The sequence below is a fragment of the Misgurnus anguillicaudatus genome, chromosome 2 (genome assembly GCF_027580225.2).
Source record: "Misgurnus anguillicaudatus chromosome 2, ASM2758022v2, whole genome shotgun sequence".
Lineage (NCBI taxonomy): Eukaryota > Metazoa > Chordata > Actinopteri > Cypriniformes > Cobitidae > Misgurnus > Misgurnus anguillicaudatus.
Window position 1 is genome coordinate 33,907,290 of NC_073338.2, and position 23,110 is coordinate 33,930,399.

A 23,110-nucleotide genomic window follows, 5' to 3' on the forward strand; every position below is an offset into this window, starting at 1 on the left:
AAACATTAGCACTACAGAGGGGCATCAATAAAGCTTGCAATCCAATGAAACATGAGCATACACACAGTATACGTCAGTGTTATCAAATCAATCAATCAATCAGTTCATTCACAGGGCTGACTTTGAATTAATCTGCATCTGCATGCAATGTGGAACAGTAATAAGGCAGATGAAACAATTACTATATGAGCAATCTTAACACTTACCAATGTTTTAACAATGAACAGTCAATAACATTGAGTTCATATATTTATATTAAAGACAGTGTAAATCTAAAGATACTAAACTGCATTACATCTTATATATAATGTATTGGGAAAGGAAAAACAAATTGGTTTGTGGTCAATGCCATGCATTTCATTACTTCATCACAGACCTTTAAATGCTAAATACTGACATGTCTGTTAACTGCAAGAAACTGAGACATCTATCATTTAAACGGAGGTCATTTGCTGCGTTTTGCAAGTATATGCATTACACTAGGTCACAGGTTTAATCGATTTCTTAGGACGCTCTTACCTGTGTTATTGCTGCAGAACCTAAGGTGCAAGGTCAGGGATGACACTGCAAAATTAAACATTGCATGGCTCTCACTGTGCCACTAATAAACAGTCAAATCAAATCAAATCAGAAAGCCTTCAAATGACCTCGATCACAAAAACAGAGGTCGACATTTGCATGAGGGTCTTTTTTGTTAGGTCTATGCAGTTAATAACAGCCGAGAAATCACAAGAAAAATGTACATGTCTAGACAATGTTGTTTCTTAGTTGACAGAAGCATTGTGCTGCACAGTGGCATATATATATATATTTCACAGTTTTATATGAAAACGTCTGAGAGACAATTCCTAAAAGATCTGCAAAAATCTGATTTCGGTACAAATAACAGTCCCATGTGAAAAATGGTCAAATCACAGGCTTGAAAGAGACATCAGTAACTTGAATTGATTACAGCCCTAAAATACTTACCCAAAAAAAGGGCAACATTTAGATAGCTAAATACATTACGTTTCAGTTGGTCAAAGACATTGCATTGACAGCAAAACAGAAACTGGGCCATACAAGTTATGTACATGTTGTACTTACAGCGGAGAGCTCTTTATTCACTGCTGTGGAAGAGGTCAGAGTCTCCAAAAACCTACAGGGCCTATACTGGAGGAATGCCAACAGACAAAAAAGTAGGCTTTTCGCATTTAAGCTTTTTAATCGTATCAAAAGGTTTAGAAATGCCAGCAATTAGAGAAATATATACAGAAATGATGGACTTGAAACATTTCAAATATAGTAAGGGGACACGTAATTTTGCAAAGGCATGAACTTGTTGAACTCTTGAACTGGCCTGTAAAAAAGCAGCAACATAATCTACAATATACTTGCAACATGTTTGCAGTCACATTAAGGAACAGTTCATGTAAAAACGCATACTTTCTTACCGACTTCCTAAACTTGCCTGTGAGGGAGGAAATGTCTCGCATTAACAGTGCACGCTACCTCGGCAAACCAGATGAAATACAACAATCATGAGCAACACTACAGCACTGAATTGAGTTATTGCATGTGTCACATACCTTGCCAAGACCAAGCCACCTTGCCTTAGACAAACCTGTCTATTCCTACATTTACAGCAATGACCAGTAAAAAAAAATGCAGTATAAAAACGCTCTATTTTTTTAAGCAAGCAATGACCTCATGACTTTAAAACAGACCAGGAATCAAAATAAAAATCAAGGTATATATAGTAGACAGTTGAGAGAGAAATAAAAAATAAAACAACAGGAGAGCAAATTTTCATTTGGTAAATATGGACAGAGAGAGAGAGAAAGAGAAAAACTCATGCCTTGGGGGGACAAACTACATCCCCATCCCACCAACCCCGACACTAAATAATTTCGCCCCACCCCACATTTGCACCCCACTTACCAACAAAGGAGGTTTCATTTTGTTTTATTGCAAAACACAACAGGCATATCATATTAAAACTGAGATGATTTACATGGAAATGACTAGTTTAGTCTCAACACTACATAATGATACAGGAGATACAGGAGCTGGAATGACCAATATTACCGGACTAAAAACAAACCGTTCATTTACAAGTGTGAACAAACAAAAAGGAAAAATATTTATATATACTTGACTGTGGAGCTGGTCTGCGATCTAGTTTATACACTCAAACCAAAGAAATTAAGATCTTCATCATGGCGTCTGCATCCAAACATTTAACAAAGGTTTTTTTCAGACAATGTAGCATTTACTTTATGTCCACTTCACATTACTGGCCCTGTGCAGAAGAAATACATAAGAAATACACAACATGTTAAGAGCAGAAACATTTATGCAACACCCTACAAAAATAAAAAAGAAAACAGATGTCTGAGGAGGAAAGAGTTTGGTTAAGGGTTGACATGACGACTCCGCTGCAAGCTGCCTGAACCTGTGGAAGCAAACGTTACGTGCACAAAAACAAAGAGGAAATGACATGCGCATCTATCAAAAGAAGACGGGCGAGAGACGGTGGGAGTTTTCGGGGGAGTGTACCTGCTGAGCCTGGGGTGCTGCTCCCATAGACTGAGGGGCTCCCGGGCCGTAGTACGCCGCCTGCTGCCTGTAGTACTCTGCCCACGCTGCACTGTAATCTGGCTGACCTCCCGGCTGAGTTGTCGCCGCTGTTGCAGCCGCCTGAGGAGCGGCTTGACCTGAGATGAAGCGCAAACAAAAGCATCAGAAAACTGTTGTTAACAAAAGAATGTATTTTGTAATGCACTTTAAATCGCTTGGAATAAAAGCATTACCAAATGCATAAATGTATTTATAAGTGGGGGAACGACCCCGGCCACACTGCCTCCGAATGGCGGGACAGAAACCCACTGCTTTGCTCTAGGGCAGCCGAGTGTACAGTATCTCTACAGCAGAGGACTGTGAAAGTGGTGTGCTTGCCCAAAGTACATAAAATAACAAATTCATCATCTCTCACCTTGTTTCTTATAGTACTCTTCCCATGCCTTGGTGTAGTCTTGCTGAGGCTGTCCTTGACCTACACAGACAACATTAAACAGACAGTTTAATCATGAGCCTACATTCAAAACCACCTAACAACTGTGTTAAGAAAATGTACCTATAGTTAACCTACTACTTACATTCATAACATTTTAAATTTGGCTTTTACAACATTAACTGCTCATGCACAACATTAATGCAAAAATCAATACAAGGGCAAAGAAATACAGTAAGAATAAGGCACAATTTTGGGGAAAAAGTACACATTACCCAGTCTGTGAAAACCCAGCTAAAGACATGTTCTACATATTGTAAAGAGTATTCTGTGAAAATATAATCTTGATATCTTTAATATTGACTAGGTCGATCAATCGCACGTTTATTCTTCTCAGTGAATTAAGCAGGGTTCCCACACCTTAGTTAATTTCAAATTTAAGGACCTTTCAAGCACTTTCCAGGTCCAATACCCTCAAATTCAAAAACTAAATGTGGGGACACATTTCAAGTGAGAGCAAGGTTACATCGTGTTACCTTTTAAGATACATTATTACAGTTCCCTTTTGAGGGAATTGCGCTGCGTCACAGCGGTGACACTTTCAGGGGTAAGTGCGTCTGAATGTGTATATCAAATTCAACCAATGATGAGGCTTAACGACAAAGACAGGGTGATGCGGGAGCCAGGAAGTATATCGCTATCTGACGGCGTTACAGGGACGCAGGAAGTATGGTAAGGGAGGTGCAGCGTCTCCTTACCTTCTCAGGGAACAACAGTTATGTTTAACCCGAGACGTTTCATTTGTCAAACACAATTATGCAAAAAAGCATTTTGGTATGAATAAACATTTGCATACAGAAGATATAAGCATTTAAAGCAAACAGTTTGGCACGTGTGCTTAACAAGTCTAGAATTTTTATGATATCCTACACTACACGAGGAATATTATGGTTTTTTTTTTAGAAAATGTCTTGCATAAAATAGATTCAAACACGTTCAATGACCTGTATCTATGCATGTATATTTTCAAAAACGTTCACAAACTTTCAAGGATTTCAAAGACCCGTGATTATAGATTGATGAGGATTTCCTACTAGAGGTCGACCGATATGGCTTTTTCTCTGGCCGATGCCGATATTTAGAAATCAGGGCAGTCGATGGCCGATATGTTTGGCCGATTTTCTATATGTACATAATAATCAAAATGTTCTCATCATTAGCAGATAGTGACATTTTTACATTTAAAATATTTAAGTCAAAGTATTTTTAAAAATTATGACTGGTCTTTCTGAAGAGTTTTACAACCTCCTCTGCACCATGCATTTATCAGACACAGATATTACCTGACACTGCTGTCATCATCTTTGATCAGTTTTTTACCATGGCTTTTATTGCTTTGTATGATAAAATCCTTATTTGGTAAACCTGATAAATTATTTATTCATCATAAAGTTAACATAGTAAATGTCTTTGTTTTTCTAGTTGAGACTGTTATTTAGGGCAAATCTTTCTAAACACATTTACATTCTCATTTCTGAGGCGCTATAAGTGACTGATTGTGCTGACAGTGACGTCTTGTGAGTTTAGTGTTGGAACAGATCTGTCGTTTTAACCGTTCATTCAAACGAATCCGTTCAAAGGAGTCAGTTTGCGAATCAAATGCGCTGTGTTCTAATCCAGGCTGAGCAGCGCAAAACTGTAAACAAAGTGTTACTGTAACAACACAAAAAACATTTCCTCTGTGGATATGATTTGGTCTTCCGACCTTTCGCCATCGACTCAGTTTTGTTTTGAGTAAAAAAAGCAGGGAGACAGTTTAAAGACAGAAAGCGTACGCGCGGCTCTGCTCTCTCTGTCACGCAAACAAAGATCATCATCACTCATTAATCACATGAAATGAGCCTAATCTTTGCACTGACAGTGCACCGCGAGACATAAGCCCGTCGCGCTGTTGTACTGGCTGCTTAATTCGCGTGATCCCGCCATCGTTTACTAAAGCTGTTTGTAAACAAGGTACAGCTGCACACACACGGAAGCGATCTGCTTGCAGCAAGAGGCAGCGTCACGAGTTCTACAACAACGCTTAAGTGCCCGCAGATGCGCCTGCCTATCGGCCAAAGACGAATTTTTTTAAATATGCCAAAAATCGGCCAATTAATCAGCCCGATAAATTGGTCGACCTCTATTTCCTACTGATCAATGAGCCCTAATACATGAAAGAGCTGTGCATAATTTCACCTGATTGCGATTCAGAATCGATATCGGACGAGTGATTTCAAATGTTAAGTCAATGTAAAGCGCGGCGCGAATGAGACGTTTGGCGCAAAAGACGCAAATGGTGCTTTTTGTGCATTTTGTGTTTGTCGTGAATTGGCGGCTGACACCCGAGTTGAAAAATTTGAACTTTGGTGAAATTTTGCGCCGCGTTAACCAATCAGGAGCCTGCTTGCTGCTGTGTTTGCAGCCCCGCCCGGAGTCACTCATTCAACATGGAGTGCTTGATGTTGTCCTTGAGCAGTCACCCATAGCTATACGACTATACTAGTTTTTATTTCTACAGAGACAGGAATAAAAAGGACCCCGCTTGGAAGAGTGTCAGTGAGGACATTGGGCAACCTGTTAAAGGGATAGTTCGGCCAAAAACGATATTAAACCCATGATTTACTCACCCCCAAGCTGTCCGAGTTACATATGTCCATCGTTTTTCAGACAAACACATTTTCGGATATTTTAGAAAATATTTTAGATATTTCTGTTCATTAAATGTAATGTTGCGGGGTCCAGGAATAGTCCACGACCTTCAAGTCCAAAAAAGTGCGTCCATCCTTCACAAATTAAATCCAAACGGCTCCAGGATGATAAACAAAGGTCTTCTGTGGGTAATCCGTGAGGTGTTGTTGTAGAAATATCCATATTTAAAATGTTATTAACTTTATAAACTAGCTTCCGGTAGCGCCGCCATTTTGGAGTGATGCGCATTCAGGATGAGAGCTTACGCAGCGTACAGAGTTTCTCTGCTGCTGCTCGGTGCCCCCGCCCTCCGAATTTGTCATACGTCACTAAGAAAAGTGCGTACACTACGCTAATCCTCTCTCCTGGGTCTAGGATGGCGGCGCTGCCGGAAGCTAGTTTATAAAGTTAATAACATTTTAAATATGGATATTTCTACAACAACACCACACGGATTACCCACAGAAGACCTTTGTTTATCATCCTGGAGCCGTGTGGATTTAATTTGTGAAGGATGGACGTAATTTTTTTGACTTGAAAGTCGTGGACTATTCCTGGACCCCGCAACAATAAAATTAATTAACAGAAATATATAAAATATTTTATTAAATATACGAAAATGTGTTTGTCTGAAAAACGATGGACATATGCAACTCGGACAGCTTGGGGGTGAGTAAATCATGGGTTTAATATCGTTTTTGGCCGAACTATCCCTTTAAGTTGTAATACACATTTCACTTTTGATTCACGTGACGTTTATCAACCCGCGCCGTTTATTTTCCCCCTATAGTAAGGTTGCCAAATACAAACCGGTAACTCTCTTGATAAATGCACAACCACCACCAGTCATCTTGCAAACAGACAACCGCATAGCACTTGCCCCTCCCACAAGAAGCGGATTTTGCCTCGGACGCGCGTCAAATGCTTGCTTTTTCCGCGCATCTACTTCTTTCTAGACGCGTAAATGCATTCAAACTGTTCAAGCGGCAAACTAGGCGCAGTAGACTCGATTTTGACACCTCAAACGCGGTTGGTGTAAACGTAGCATCAGATTATCTTTAGCCTGGATTTCACAGACAGGGTCACACATTTATCCATAATAAATATGTATCTGCAAAATGAGCAGTAGAATCTTATTCACTGGTGTTGGTTTCACATAATCCTATTCTACCTGTTGAGACACTAAAGCTCTAAACAGCAGGGTTTGAGACCAATTAACAAAACACTAATTCGACCACAAAGCCCCTCAATTCTCAAAGTAAAATAAGACTGATTGGCTATTCAAGCCCTGCTGCCTTATCCCTCAAACAAAGTAACCTGAAGCTACATTACAAAATATTTATACCCAATTTCTTGTAATATTCCTCCCAGGCCTTGGTGTAATCTGCCTGTCCACTTTGACCTGGAGCTTGCGGGTCACCTGTTAAAAATGGTACAATTTGAGAAATTGAGAACCATTCCTTCAAGAGCTATAGAAAGTCCTTCACCTGGCTAGGTTGAGTGTCTCAGATACTACACTGCCTATGAATGCTAGTTGAAAGGCCATTCCAGATCTGATCAAGACGATTAGTAAAGACTTTCTAAAACTGAACTCTGTGATGATGGCTACACTGAAAGGCTACTAAATACTATAATAAAACAGAGTGTGTGAAGGGTGTGGAGCAGTTTTGTGGAGTGCAGGTAAAAATGTACCTTGTCCGTTGGATTGGGCTGTGCCTGGGGCAGCTGTGGTGGGCGTCATGGGGCCCTGAGGCTGCTGTTGATACTGAGAGTAATAGGCTGCCCAAGCGGCAGCGTTAGCGTCAGCCGCAGCTTTATCTGGAGAGCACACATCTGATGAGACCGTTTAGGTTGCACTCAAAAACAGAAGTGGAAATAAATGTAATGATGATAGTCAAGGGATGAGCACTTACTGGGATCTGGCTGTCCTTGTTGCCATTGGGGGTATCCATTGCCCCAGCCTTGGGGCTGGTATGGTGCTGGAGGGCCACTGAGAATAAAAATACAATATTAAGTTTTCAAGATAAAGAAGCATTTAAGAAGAGGTACATTAAGATGGGTAAAATGTACTTACTGTGGTCCAGGAGGTCCTTGACCATACGGTCCAGGGTTGTAGGGTCCCATGGGAGCAGGAGGTCCCTGTGGACCAGGTGGGCCATGAGAAGGGCCTCCATGTGGCCCAGGAGGACCATGAGGGCCTCCCATAGGGCTAACGGGACCCTTTGGAAAAAAAAACATTATTTTACTTAAATGTCTTACAAAATGATATAATACTATTTGTTTTTTGTTTTTTTCACAGGATCTGAAGTAAGTAAAAAGTTGGTAGGCATATATAGAAAAACACTCACTCCAATCTTCTCCTCGACCAGCTGCCTGGCATAGTCGATCTGTTGAGGTGTGCCACGAACTGTAAACATCTTTATATTTGGGTCTGCATTAGGTGGAGGGTTTCTCTGGAGCTCTATTCTGGCTCCTGACTGCTGACTTATGCTTTTAATGGTTTCACCCCCTAGAGAAAAATGTCATGGTGCCACAACGTTAATAAATTCATGAATTAATAAAATTGCACCTGTCCAAAAATAAAGCTAAAATCAGCAACCACGAACCTTTGCCAATAATGAGGCCGGTCTTCATGGTAGGGACGGTGAAATTGAATTCCTGCAGGCCTCCAGGGGGACCCATGTTCCAGTTTCCCTGTCCACGCCCTCTTCCTCTACCTCCAGGTCCAGGAGGCCCTCCTTGCTGTACACTCCTTAACAGGTCAGTTATGATGTCTGCTGCGTGCTGGGCCCGGTCTGGAGGCCCCATGATCTGAGCGATTCTCTCTGGTGTGGTGCCATCATCTGAAGTAAAGGACAAGTTTTATTATTAATGGCACAAAGCCAAACAGTGCACAGTTGACCTTATTAAAAAGCATTTGCTTAGTTTAACTTTTATAAAAGAAGTGTAACAATAAACGTATATACCTGGTTTAAACTGAATCCTCACACCAGTGTCATTCTGTATCTTTTTGATCATTTCACCACTCCTGCCAATCACAATTCCAACGGCAAACCTTGGGACAGGGACCTAAAGGAACAGCGCAATTTAAAACACTTCCATTTTAAACAAAAAATATATATATAATTTAAGTTAAAATATAGAATTTGATTAATGTATAAGTACTTACATCCAGACTCTCTCCTCCACTTATTCTAGAACCATACTCTCCCCTCTGTTCACGGAAACCCTGATCTCTGATCAGATCCATCACCATATCTTTAGCTTGCTGCATAGACAAATGTGCAATTTAAACATTTATGTGTATTGAAAAAACATGACCATAGTAATGCGAGTTTAGCTTCAACACACTCTTACCTGAACTTTAAAAGGATCTCCAGAGATCCGGAGTGGTTTATCTGCACCTGTATTTTGGGGTCCATCTTGAATCATGACCATTTTTACTCCAGCACGTTCCTATTTAATAATAGTATTTAAAAGTTAAATACGTTTCTGAAAACATCAGAAAAAGATCATTATGCTGCATGTTATTCAACATAAAAGGGACATTCCACTTTTTTTTTGAAAATATGCTAATTTTTAAGGTCCCCTAGAGTGAAACATTTGATTTTTACCGCTTCGATCTCATAATCCATTGAATCTGATTAGACCATGAACATTGCCCTTGAAAATGACCAAAGCGTTCCGATATTTTTCCTATTTAAAACTGGACTTAGTTACATCGTGTACTAAGACGGACGGAAAACTAAAAGTTGCGATTTTTCGTTATGGCAGGAACTATACTCTCATTCCGACGTAATAATCAAGGACAAACAATATTATGCAGTGTTCCTAGCCATATCGGCCTAGAAAATCGCAACTTTTAATTTTACGTCTGTCTTGTTACACAATGTAACTACAGAAGAGTCAAGTTTAAAATAGGAAAAATATCAAAACTCTTTGGTCATTTTTTTTGCGCAATGCTAATGGTCTAATCAGATTATGCTAAGCTATGCTAAAAGTGGTACAGCCAAACCCGAATGGATTCCAAAACTATAAAAATCAAATGTTTAGCTCTGGGGGAGCTGAAAAATTAGCCTATTTTCAAAAAAAAAGAAAAAAAAAGTGGAGTGTCCCTTTAAAACATCCTATTAAGACCAGTGCAACAGAACAGGATTTCAATGTTGAACTTGGGAATATGTGACCCTGCCTGGGAAAGTCTCAATTTAATTATGAATATAGGATAAGGTTGTGACAATTAATCGAGCAAATGCACATTTTCTCAATGAATGAATTTGAATGAATTATGGTGAAATGCAGCCACATCCAAAAGCCAGGGGGCGCTCTCGCTTAGAATCACCATTTGTGCCACAGAAGAAGTAGCATACCAAACACTATTCCAGGAAATATCTAAAGGAGTATTTATATCGCTGTTCTTCAGATTGTTTCAGGTATTTTCATGATAATAAAGAATATTTTAAATGATTGTGTTTGACAAGTGTTTCTTTTTTAAATGCATGTTATAAACGAGTCAAACTTGTAGTGATTTTAGATTGATAAGGACTTCCTACTGATCACGGAGCCGTAGTACATGCACAAGCTGTGCATGAAACACTGTATCGGAGCCTTACGATTCAGAATCGACTTTTTATTGGGAGCGCGATGCATCGATGCACATCCCTAATATAGGAGCATCAAAGTTTGATTTCAATCACTGTTTTTATAGCAATTTTAACCTATAACATGACCTTTGACAAATTTCTTTGTTCTGATGACCACAAAAGATGATATTTTGAGGAATGTTTGAAACCAAACGTCCATGAGCACCATTGAATAACATGATATTCTTTTATCCTAGTATGGAAGTAAATGGGGCTCATAATCGGTTTGGTTATCAACAACTTTGGTTACAAAGTCTTGTTTGCTGATAAGCAATTAACAGTACAATTGTAACACATTTATGTAAATGCCAAAACTATCCCTGACAAGTATCCCACTTACGAGATTAAATAAAATGCAGAAAAGCCAACACTACACATCTTTGTGCCTCACCTGCAACTGCTTAATTGTTTCTCCTCCCTTCCCGATGACCAGGCCTGCTTTGGAGGCAGGGATCATAATCTCCTGAACTGACATTCCTGGTCCATCATTGTGGTGGAATGCTGGAGATGGTCTGCCTTTATCTACAATCTCAGTCAGTAACCTTTTTGCAGCTCTGTTGAGGTAAAAAAAGACAATACATTATCTCCTAAAAACAACACAGAATTTAATTCAACCATGCAGCATTTCTGAGCTCTGTTTAACCTGTTAAGCCGATGGATCCATGTGGGCCGGCCTGATGGGTTTTTTGTTTACAAACCAAAGTGTACCAAGATTGGTATTAAACATGTCATTTCAAAGGGTTTTGATTTGATATTAAAATGCTATTTTATAAAATACATTAATACTACATTTTGTGTGACTACTGCATAGTTTATGAAATTGCTTGTGGGTCATAACTTCATAACGCGTAACAGTTCTTAATGAGCTACTCATGCACGTTTTAAGGAATTTTGTGCACGCAAATCCAAAGAGCTTCCCCGAAAATTCGCATCTCCATCTCAAGGCTTCAGATAGCATACAAATGCTAACAGAGTTAATGTTTTCTTGCACTTGAATGAACATATTTACACAAAATTATCTAAAAATGCTGTGATTACAGGTACATTGAGAGATAGATGGAGGGGATTTAATTTGTACAGCGTGTAAAATTTCTAAAAAGCAAAATGTTTAAAATAAGAGGTTTGAATTTTTTAAAATGTTTTTGTTATTGAAAATAACCAATACTAATGCGCACACAACATGGTGTACTATGGCTTTGATAATTTCACAGCAAATGCAAGTACTTCTGTATGTAAAACACTTAGTATCTATCATGTAACAGCTGTTTGGTTTTTACCATTTTAAAGGTTTCATAATGACAATGCGTTTATTTTACTCAGTCAGTAAAACACCTATTTAATTGTAAATGTTCATACATTTTAAAATTTAACTTTTTTTAATACATATACATATATATACACACACACACACACACACACACACACACACACACACACACACACACACACTAGGGATGCTCACATTGACCGTTAAACCGTTAACCGAAGGTAAGAATTTATGACCGATTAACATTATCAGTTAAAATAAAAAAATATTTGTTAATACATGGTGCGTGTCGTCATGAGCCGACAGACATTTCGCCACTTTTTCTATCTTTAATTTGTGAATGTCCTGTAAATGACACAAATTATTGCTGCCCTGACGGTCTGATAAAGTAATCATTTGTATGAGAAATCATTTGTATGCGTGTTTGGAAGCTGAACGGAGCCGCGCGCGTGTCCGCGCAAGATGACGCGGTCCGTCTCGCGCACATCCGGACAGACGTCCGCTGATGGCCTCTGACCCTGTCCATAAACATCTATCTTTTTGAACAAACCGAGAAAGACGACGCAAAAGCAAAACTTTCTGAAAAGCATCCTGCTTTAGAAATGACCACTGTGGTAGATGAAACGGAGACAATCTGCCCTTTTTGGATATTAATCCTCTGGACTATTTGCGTGCTTTTTAATAAGGTAATGTTGCGTGAATATCTGATAATGTATGAATCCTGGTTCTGTTGTTGATCTGTCGCTGCTGTTTGCACGTTCAAATTAAATCTTTTGTTTTTACTAGTTCACAGACAACCGTCAACTGTATTTTTACTCAATGACAATTTCATATTAAAATCTTATAGGTTAACGGTTAATGTTCGGTTTAGAAGCTACGGTTGTTGGTCGGGAAAATTAACTGATATGAGCATCCCTAATATACACTAGGTATTAGGCAGATGTAAATAGATTTTATGTAGCTTTTCTGCACCTTTCTACATCATTAGGATAGCCGGGGCATCAAGAACAGCCCAGTGGGCATGTTTGGAAATGTTTCACGATGAAGGAAAAAGTCTTGCAGAAGCCTTGTTTTTCGTGATATCAAGCTCAACTTATAAATTAACTATTTTTTTCTGGACTGATATGGGACATCTATATTAATTTTTATATAAATAAAATGAAGAGTTTGGTTCCAAAACGAGATAACTGTTTTTTTAATTTTCAAAAATCTAGTTTTTTAATTGTGCATTCCAATTAATATCAATCAAACTGCAGTTGGTTTGTTTTGATTTAAGCCTTCATAACAAAAAAAATACAGCTAAGTAGCACAATTAAACATGTAACATAATAATTAACATGTTTCGACAAAAAAATTAAAAACATATCTCTTTTTGGAACCAAACTCTTGAAATACAGTTTGTGCATAACATTTCCACTCTACTTAAACATTTATAACTTATCTTCATTCTTAAATTTGGAAAAAAGTCCCAAATTCGTATTTCAAAAGATCGCAAAATCGCATTAATAGGTCAAATAGTTTAGGAAAGGCAAACATTTTAGTATGGGCATGCCAATTTCATAGTGTGTGCTGAAGGGGAGGTGGCTTAACAGGTTAATAGGACAGTGCATAGAGATACTCACTGGATGGCCTCAGGTGAGCCTGTTAATGTCACTGACCTATCAGGCATGCCACCACTGTCTGTTGGGTATAAATGAAAAACAGTCTTTTAATTCATGTTTATGTTCCAGAAGCCTAATAACAATCAAAAAACTAAGTCTTACTAAATCTCACACTCAAATTTTGTCTCACCTGGAGCAATCTGTATTTTACAGCCTGAATCCTGCTGCATTCTTGATATCTGTTCTCCTCCCCTCCCAATGACTGCAAACAACATTGAAAAATATTTTAATTAGCTTTATATGCAAGTCCATCAAAAATCTTTAAATGCAATTAAGGACATGAATGCAAAGTAAGTTATAGGACTACTTACTGAAGCCAACCATGCCATCTGGAACCTTGAAATCTTCAGATACGGACCTGCAAATGGGCATGCTATATTAATAAAAGAATGGAAAAACACAAATCCTACTAAATACAAAATGTGAAATGTTTTTACCTTGGTGGTCCACCCATTCCTCCCATGACAGCAGAAAAAGCTGGAAAATTGAAATATGAGTTTCAAACATGAAATTAAAGTTTCAAACATGAAACAGGCAAAAAAATAAACTCAAATAATATCCAAGCAACGCATAGGTTTTCAATTCAGGCTAGACAATGCTTACGGTCACTTGGTGGCACTTTTTTCGTTTCTGGTTGATCTAAACAGAGAGGAAAAACAAGATCACGTTTACACACACACATAAAAGAAACACACCATACATGCAAAAAATCTCAATGCTAACGCTATAGCAGCATCAAGCCTTTAATTGACAAAAACTACAAAGTATAAATTATGCTAAATAACTACAAAAATATACATTTTACAAAACCATTTATGACATAACACTCACCTGCATCTTCAAGGGGTCGCTTCTGTCCTCCGTACCCAAATTCATTTGTACCTGAAGATGGGGGAACCCCGTCACCTCCTATTTTTGCCGCTATCTAAAAGTACACAAAATATCATATCGTTAAAAGGTGTAACATCCAGACACCCCTACAGATGCGAAAACCTACAACAGAGGCCTTTACTACAAAACTAGGCCAACATCATAGCGGAAGCATTTTAAAATCAATCACATAAAGTTGCAACTCTCTTGTTCATATTAACATTATCAACCATGCGTTTTATGCTTATGATGAGATAACGTTAATGCCCTGGATGTTAATCTACTTTAACGTATATAATAACCAAGCTTTTGTGGTCATTGTCTGTGTGGATCTTACAAATGGAGTTGACAACAAATATTAACATTTTAAAATAACGCAAACGAGTCTTGTGTGCACACTGTTTTTGAAATACTAGACAGTTTTGCCTAAACAAGTTTTACTTTAGTTAAATTTAAGTAAAAAAACCCACACATCCAAAACCTCTTTGTTGTAACGCCTCGAGGCCTCTGATTAGCATGTTAGCTAAACGAGCTCGTTACGCTTTATAGATGCTTTACCATTTAAAACTTCCAAACACGACCGATTTTTGGAGTAAAATAAAATACTTACTTGTCTAGCCCTCTGAAGGGCGTCTTTGAATGCATCGTTCACCCCTCCACCGGCGTTTGACGGCGGAGCCACGCTGGAGTAGTCGGCCATATCTGTAAAACAGTCGTCGCGGACAAGGAAGATGGCCGTTACGCGCAAGAGTGATGAAGAGAACTGACTGCAGTCTCGTGCCGATCCCTCTTCCGCCCGAAAGCTTACACCAGAAATCAGATAAAAGTCCCAATTAGAAAGTTACCCGTTATGATTATTTTAACTTAGTTGCAATGTTTTCTTTTTGTTGCGCAAAACATACATTATTACGACTAACAAACAACTTTTTTTGTTTTATTTTTGCTTGTATTTGCTGAACTCTAATGATCATGTAGGTCCTTCATACTTTATTTTTAAACACCAAATGCATTCTAATAATTTCACTATGTGGCTGTGATGTCTTGTGATGGTTTAATCCTACACTAGCTTACTACTATTGTATGAAACAGTAAAACCAGTAATAAAAGCTTAAAACAAGACAAAAAGTTCAATGTATAGACCAAAACAAATCCAACAGAAGTTCCCTATATTCAACAAGCTTTACTACAGCTTAGAGCTAAAGTAGATATATATCTAGCTTGCCGGTGTTGTGTCGAACTCAGTTCCCCCTATGTTTCCCTTTAGTGTAGTGCTTTTATAGCGTTTTCATCACGTTACATTTAGAAAGATTAAAGATTTGAATTGGTTATACTAAAAAGGCATAATATCATGTATTTTATAATACAATTTATTAAATATTTCATACATTTGACAGTTTTCTATTAGGGTATTTCTTTTAAAATATAGCCTGTCTTTTTCGTTTTTTTTCCTTTACTGTTTTTTTTAAAAATTTAATGTTTGCATACATACTTAAATAAACATTATACATATAATATGATTCATACTGTAAAAATAATTGACTTACCATTAAGAACAATACAGATACATTACAGAAATGCACACATGTACATCTCAGTAGCCATTAAAACTTTAAATATATAAATAATAAAACCTATAACGTGATAAAAACGCCATAAAAACACTACACTGAAGGGAAAAATAGGGGGAACATAGGGGGAACAGACTTCGACACAACACCGGCCTCATATGGGAGTGTTATCTAAAAGGATTGTTATAAGGCCTACAAACATTACAGTTGTTATGTTATGTTATGTTATGTTATGTTATGTTATGTTATGTTATGTGTTATGCTGTGTTGCGTTATGTGTTTATTTCTTTTTAAACAGTATTTGCTAAGTGGTTGGAAGAGCTTTGTTTTTCACATAAAGGATTATATTGTTGATAGTATAGCCTAGCAACCTCTTTACCTGCTAATCCCTGAAGTAAGCTGCTCATCGGAGTATAGAGTATCACTGGTGTCTTGTTAGTTTGCATCATGTCAGGCAATGAATGCGTACTGCAAACTTCCATGCTGAACATCACGTATGCATCCTTGACATGATGGGACTTCAGGCTGCTCAAGCTACTCCATCATCCTAAATTCTGGCAAGTGAACACATTAATAGTGGTTTTTATTTTAGAGTTTTGCATTTGGCAGATACTTTTATTAATAGCTACTTACAGTAGAGATAAACATTTTATTAGTAGGCTGTAGGCTATGTGTAGTCTAAGGATTGAAACCATGTGGTGTTGCAAGCACAATGCTCTTCCAGTTGTGCTACAAGAACACTGGTGATGCTATTAACATTTTTACATGAGCACTTAGGAGAATTTACCATATGTTTTGTTTTAAATGCTTCAGTGCATGCTTGTTTAAGGCTGATAGTTATGCATAGTAGAGTTAACGGTTATGTGATCAAGTGAAACAGAATATCTTCACACCTTAAGCTGTACGCCAACACCCTCACCTAGTGATGGGCATGACCACATGAATAATTTCTGTCACTCACAGTTTACCTGACAGTTCAATTGTTGTGTAAACCTAAGCAAGTAGTGCAATTAATTACCTATCAGTACAATAAGGGTATTTGTGAATTGACTGTTTGTGTTAGTGCACATTTGCTTTATAGAATGTGATGTTTTCTTGCTAACATATTCTTTACTGTTTTATACAGAAGAGCAGTAATCTTCCATTGCCATGTTTGTACAAGGTGAGCGATTACCTAAACAATGTATAATTTTTCTAGTTCATCATTCAGTGGGTAGTTATTATTTACAAATACGAAAAATTGTCCACTAAATGGAAGTTATCTGGAGAAAAGGCTTAAGAGTCTAGTATTTTTATCATAAATTGTCCTGTTTGACCCTTGGCATGGCACTGTAAGGCAGTGGTTCTTAAACTGGGGCAAGCCCTTGGGGGGTGAAAGATGGGGCCAGGGGTGCCCTAGTTTTATGACATTTTATAAAATGCATTACATTATCATAAATGCTTAAATCTAAATAAAAGGCTACTAACCAAAAGCACTACATTGTATCATATAATTTTAATTAAACAAAACATATTAAAAGTTTAAGATTGTTTTATGTCATCAATTTCCTTTAGAGGGGGCTCAAAGGGATGCACCCTATACAAAGGGGGTTGGGGGCTGGTGGAACATGATAACGTGCAGTTAGCAGGGGATTCGGCACCTATTGTGTGGATGACTGTACATTATCCCACTTTGTGCACATGATGCTTAAAGGTGCAGTGTGTAAATTCTAGCGGCATCTAGTGGTGAGGTTGTGAATTGCAAATAAACGTCTCAGTCCATGCCTAACTCCTCGCTTTTGAAAAACATTATAAAGCTACGGTAGCGCACAGGGAAAAAAATGTAATAGTCGGATACAAAATTTGGGCTTCTGTAGAAACATGGTGGCACAAAATGGTGACTATCATGTATTGGACCCTCAGTGTATGTGTATAAAAACGTCTCATTTTAAGGTAATAAAAACGGTTCATTATGAAAGGTCTTTATGCACCACTGATATTACAGTTATGTATATTATATTGCATTTCTATCAAAAGATCCTCCTAAAAGTTACACACTGCACCTTTAATAAATTAATAGATTTAAAATATTCTTTTTTTGTTTAATTTCTTCATAATGGTTTAGGAAATACAACACAAAGTGATATAAGAGACATGAAAATAGCACAGTAATGTAAGCAACTGATTGAATGGGACAACAGTCAACTACACAGTTTAGTCTACATTTAAAAACATTGCAGGCTGCAGCATGCAAGAACTGAACAACCAGTTTAAACCAGTTTATAATTTTTAATCCTTGCACCTTTCATTGTAGAATATGTTCATTCAAATATTTAAAGTTATGTAATGATATCATTTTATAAATACTTTTAAGCTAAAATGTGGTCAGATGAAACTCTAGCTGCTTTAAGCAATTTGAATAAAATTTGCATACCTCCACTGCAGCCCAGTGGAAATAAAGTATATCAGTTGTTTTCTATTTTAATCCAATTTCAGTATTTGATTTCCCTATTCTTCACTTTTGGTGGTTTATCATTGGTTAAAGATTTAAGTAAATGCACTGAAAAATAAGTAAGCTAACAGCTGCTCTGCTGAATTTCAAGTGAATTTAAGATTCAAGATTCAAAGATTGAAATATCTTTATTAATTTAAAACTAAAAACTAAAAACTAAAACTAAATTAAAAACTAATTTTCCCCTCTAACTGCTTTATTTCTAAATACAGGTCAGACAGGAGGAGCAAACGTGCCACCTGTCAATGTGCCTATGACACCTGGTGAGTGTTAAATTGCCCTCTTCTTCTATACTGAATATACCCAAATATACCCAAAATGCTAATTGGGGACTATGCTTAAGTGATCATTTACCATCTTGGTAGCCAACGGAAACAAAACGGCCTGATTTCCTTTTACTTTTATTAATAATAATAAAGTTTGTGAAAGCTTTTGCCTTATTCTTGGTCACATGTGGCCAGGGGGGAACTGCAGAATGAATTAATAATAGAAAGTTATCTTCTAAAAAGGAAAAAAACTCATGAATAAATGCATATTTCACTTTTTACATCATGAGTAAATCAGTAACTTTAAAATAATTTTTTGTTCGTTCTCACAATTGTGACCACCAACATGTGCAAGAAATTAACAGGTTTCTGAGTTGTGATAGGTTTTACTTCCTTCCTTTGGCTTTAGCAAAGGGTTTCATCTTTCATTGTGGTTCAGTGGGTTTGACTGTTTCCACCAAGTAAAAATGTACAGATGAAACCATAACAGTCTGAATTTTTATTAATGCTAAATGTTTGTAAAATGCACCAACAACTCAGAGTTTTCCTGGGAACAAAAGGGTTACAACAGACTAGACTCTCCATATAGTAAACTTCACATATCATTTATTGCCATTTGTCTTTGCTGCTGCTGATAGATGATGCTATACATTTTTTTCCCATAGTGTATACCATTGGTATTCAACCAAACAGCAATGACGTTTACACCACACAACCTGGTAAATGCATAAACAGGCAAATTGAATTTCACTCTGTGAAGAGTGTGTTTGTAACATTTCCATGGTCTACGTTTTCTCTCCCTGCTGTAGGTTATGTACCACCTCAGGTGCCAATGTTGATGCCAGTCCCACAGAGACCCCCTGGCTGTCCCCCAGGCCTGGAGTACCTGACACAGGTGACCAACAGTATCACTCATAATGATATCATTTCAGTGCATATAAACTGTAACCCAGAGCTGAACCATAGTTGTGCTAGGCCATGGGTACAGTTCACACTGTATGCATTGGTTTGATTGTCTATTTTGGTAGTCTCGCGTCATGCGGTCTGAGGCCCATGAGAGTCTGATGCCCTGTGTCACTGGCCACATGTTCATACTCCATACAGTATTTAATGTATTTCATCCCAACAAACCCCTTACAATCTCACTGTTGCATTCTCCTTAAAAAATACATTGTTTCTCTTATGAGCCTTTCTTTTACTAATGTATGTACTTTATATGTAAATATACTTCAATGCACACAGGTGGATCAGCTTCTAGTTCATCAAAAAATAGAACTAATGGAAGGTAATGTTCATCCAATTATTACATCACACTCTTAAAAATTAAAGGGGTTCTTTGTTGGTTCGTGTTGTTCCAAAAGAAACCTTTAAGATTTTCTTTCTGTTGCACTTAAAGAAATTATTATTTTAGGGAACTCTGACAGAAGGTTTCCCGCTCTCTTTCTTTCTCTCTCTTTTACAGTTCTCATGGGATGGGAGACCAATAATCAATATGTAATTAAAAACAGTTTAGGGCAGCAGGTATTTTTGGCCGCTGAGGAGAACGACTTTTGCACGCGTATGTTCTGTGGACCAGTGCGCTCCTTCATAATCCATATCCAAAATAACATGGGCCAAGAAGTGATGACTTTATCCCGTCCCCTTAACTGCAGCAGCTGTTTCTTTCCTTGTTGTCTGCAAGAGGTAAAACCACTCGACCACAGCACAAAGCATGCAAACTGTGCTTAACTGCTATGCATCAACACCTACTTTAACGCCTACTTTTTTATCTGTGGCCGCAGTGAGCAAAATGTCACAAGTTTTAGCATTAGTTTTAAAGGTGCCAAAGAATGCACTCAAATAATATGTTAAATTGTTCTTTGATATTTACATAGAAGGTATGTAGCTTTATTTAGTGCAAAAATATCTAGAAACGTTTACATGTCAATTTACAACCCTAGGATTTGTCCTTTGAATGAAATGGTCTATTTTTGCCATATTTTGGAAGGGTCATGAATAATAATGTTGAGCTCTGCTCTGATTGCTCTGCTCTGAGGCTCATGTCAGTAGCTAACATTAGTAAACATTTTAACAACTTTTTAATTAATGTTGGGGCTTACATCTTGACTGTGACATCACAGTCAGTGTTATGTTATTGGCCAGCAGTCTTTTTTGTGCACAAGGTTTTCATAAAAATGAGAAAACAAACACATTTGAGGCTCAGAATCAAGCGTGCCGCACAAGCCCTGAAAAGTGAAGCCAAAACGTCTCGATCGCCCCCCAGTGACTGGTCCCAGTATAGGTCATAAAGCCCGCCTCCCCATGTTATTCAATAGGACTTGAGACCAACTTAAAAATGTAATTACACTTCAATGATCTTTTTTCCGAAGCTGGTTTCAGTCATTTACTGTAGTTTTTATCACGCTGATGTAAATTCAAATGTTTGTTTTTAAAATAAGTTTGTGTTTAGTTAGTTATTTAACAGTGGTGTCACGTCATGATTGACAGCTGTGATATCGTGTGATATGCGCAGTCTGTGAGGGCGGGGTCTTGATTTCGGGGCTTTACTTCATGCTCACTACTGTGCAGGACTGGTCCCGAAATCACTACTGCACAGACTCAAGACCCAAGATGTCAGCGCGTATCGGGACACTGGCGGCTTCATTTTTCACCAATGGAAGAGAGCGAACAGGCCATCTTTTATTACAGTCTATGCTCAGGATATATCATTAAAGGTGCTCTAAGCGAATTCACGCATTTTAGACCATAAAACATGTTTTGTTACATACAGCAAACATCTCCTTACTATCTGCCTGTCCGCTGATCAAACTGTAAAAAACGCGATCTCTGTAGACAGCCCAGGCTTCGCAAACTGCAAAATAAACACAGTGGCCAAACCTAGCACCACGAAACAAAACAAAGTGTTTAAAGCCAATAAACGACAAGAAGGATTTGGACGTGGGGGTTGGACGCGTTCATGAAAGCACGGAAGGGAGGGGGAGGAGTTAGCTACGCTCCGTTTGTTTGAAAACAGTTCAAACTTCAACAAAAAGTGAAGTCGCACAGATTCGCTTAGAGCGCCTTTAACATGTACAGAGCTCTTATTATTCACCTATGCCTAGGTAAATACAGTTTTTTTATTCTATGGCATCTTTAATACCATTATGATATTGTGCATCTTACTATTCAGTGTAGTTACATTTGGGGGTTGATGTCAATTAGCACCAATAAATAAGTAATAAATGTATTTATATGATGTTAATATCGTTCATTCCGTTTAGCTGGAGGTTCAGAGCCCTCCTGGCAGCCCTATTGGATACGTAAGTCAATGCTGGCATCCTTACCTGCCAAAGTTTCTTATTCAGAATGAGAGAAAAGAACCAGTTTTGAGGATTGTGGGGCCGTTCTGTGACTGCAAGTGTTGTTCTGATGTTAATTTTGAGGTATGGTATAAATGATGCTCTGATTTGAAAATGCATAAAAAGTAATTACCCAACTGATGCTCGTAAATGTGACAATAGGTGATGTCATTGGATGAATCCTCAGTGATTGGTCGGATTAGCAAACAATGGACGGGATTTGAGGCAGAAGCATTTACTGATGCAGACAACTTTGGTCTTCAATTTCCAATGGATCTGGATGTGAAAATAAAGGCGGTTATATTAGGGGCCTGCTTTCTTATTGTGAGTAAGATTAATACAAATCGTAATGTATTTTAGGAAAAGCATGATAAAGAATGAGTTTTGAACTCATTAATTTCAATTTATTTTAGTTTTCCCAAACAATATAAAGAAGTTTTTTTTTGGCTAATACATCCATAAATAAGCATAAAAAGTCCATTAAGATTTTGATTTATAAACCAAATGCATCTATAAACACGGACACAGTATAATTAACTGTAAAATTTGTATTAAAACTTAATAGGTTCCAATTTTAGTATTTGCTGATAGGTACTTATTGTGACGGATGAGGATTGAGTACACTCTTAGAACGAATGTGTTAAAAACAATGCGTTGTCCCAGAATCTACCCATCTCTGTGTTATCATTGAAACAACACATTTTGTGTTACTTTTATCACAACTTGTGTTATATTTTAACACAAAATCAACACAAAATGACACATAATGTGTTAAAATTGCACATGTTGTGTTAAAAGTTTAACGCACAGAGATGTGTAAATTCTTTCTAAGAGTGTAAGGGTGTTTCACATTATATGTAACTCTTTGTCTTTTTCTTATAACTTACAGGATTTCATGTATTTTGAGCACACTCAAGACAAACATTGAAACCATCGAGGAGCTTGATTCTTTTACTTTCATTTAAAAAATAAAAAACACAAATAACTTTTTGTTTGGTTATTAAAGTATCATATCTCAAGAATGTTATATGCATTGTAATAAAATAAAGGTGTAATCTAATTTACTGTTCCTGATCTATCCTGATTTCCTATCATAATGGTTATTTACAAAAAGATTAAGGCCTATCAGGGACACTACATTAACATTTCAAAAAGTGCACATACATTTAGGCTGCGTCCGATTTCTAAGGAAGCTGACTTGTTGCCTCATGAGGCAATGACTTCGGCGGCATGAATGCAGCTCCGCGAAAAGCAGAGACAAGAAGAGAGAAAAAGAAAGGTAGGATA

The 23,110-nt window shown here is 37.6% G+C and overlaps 2 protein-coding genes across 8 annotated transcripts; one reads left to right on the forward strand and one right to left on the reverse strand.

The window, feature by feature from the left end:
* Nucleotides 1-1,928: 1,928 nt before the first annotated feature.
* On the reverse strand, nt 1,929-14,962 carry fubp1 (far upstream element (FUSE) binding protein 1). 5 transcript variants are annotated; one of them, XM_073854027.1, is made up of 20 exons: nt 14,771-14,962; nt 14,122-14,215; nt 13,894-13,929; nt 13,728-13,767; nt 13,602-13,648; nt 13,421-13,492; nt 13,288-13,309; nt 10,754-10,916; nt 9,080-9,178; nt 8,892-8,990; nt 8,689-8,791; nt 8,329-8,565; nt 8,071-8,231; nt 7,797-7,942; nt 7,636-7,712; nt 7,415-7,555; nt 7,068-7,142; nt 2,975-3,034; nt 2,539-2,696; nt 1,929-2,281 (listed from the first exon to the last, which is right to left on the reverse strand). In XM_073854027.1, the coding sequence occupies exons 1-20, from the start codon at nt 14,858-14,860 to the stop codon at nt 2,273-2,275; spliced, it is 1,929 nt and encodes a 642-aa protein (XP_073710128.1). In that variant the 5' UTR covers nt 14,861-14,962; the 3' UTR covers nt 1,929-2,272. The 5 variants fall into 5 exon arrangements, with proteins under 5 accessions (XP_073710128.1, XP_055058784.2, XP_073710125.1 ...); XM_055202809.2 differs by having other exon boundaries at nt 7,415-7,540; nt 13,252-13,309; nt 14,771-14,961; XM_073854024.1 differs by having other exon boundaries at nt 13,252-13,309; nt 14,771-14,961.
* Nucleotides 14,963-14,978: 16 nt separating this feature from the next.
* On the forward strand, nt 14,979-23,016 carry LOC129442616 (phospholipid scramblase 2). Of its 3 annotated transcripts, none has more exons than XM_055202813.2 (11): nt 14,979-15,131; nt 16,086-16,285; nt 16,855-16,890; nt 18,432-18,482; nt 19,151-19,204; nt 19,295-19,380; nt 19,728-19,770; nt 19,948-20,168; nt 21,746-21,907; nt 21,986-22,147; nt 22,713-23,013. In XM_055202813.2, the coding sequence occupies exons 3-11, from the start codon at nt 16,878-16,880 to the stop codon at nt 22,749-22,751; spliced, it is 831 nt and encodes a 276-aa protein (XP_055058788.2). In that variant the 5' UTR covers nt 14,979-15,131; nt 16,086-16,285; nt 16,855-16,877; the 3' UTR covers nt 22,752-23,013. The 3 variants fall into 3 exon arrangements, with proteins under 3 accessions (XP_055058788.2, XP_055058789.2, XP_055058790.2); XM_055202814.2 differs by having other exon boundaries at nt 16,168-16,285; XM_055202815.2 differs by lacking the exon at nt 16,086-16,285 and having other exon boundaries at nt 22,713-23,016.
* Nucleotides 23,017-23,110: the final 94 nt, after the last annotated feature.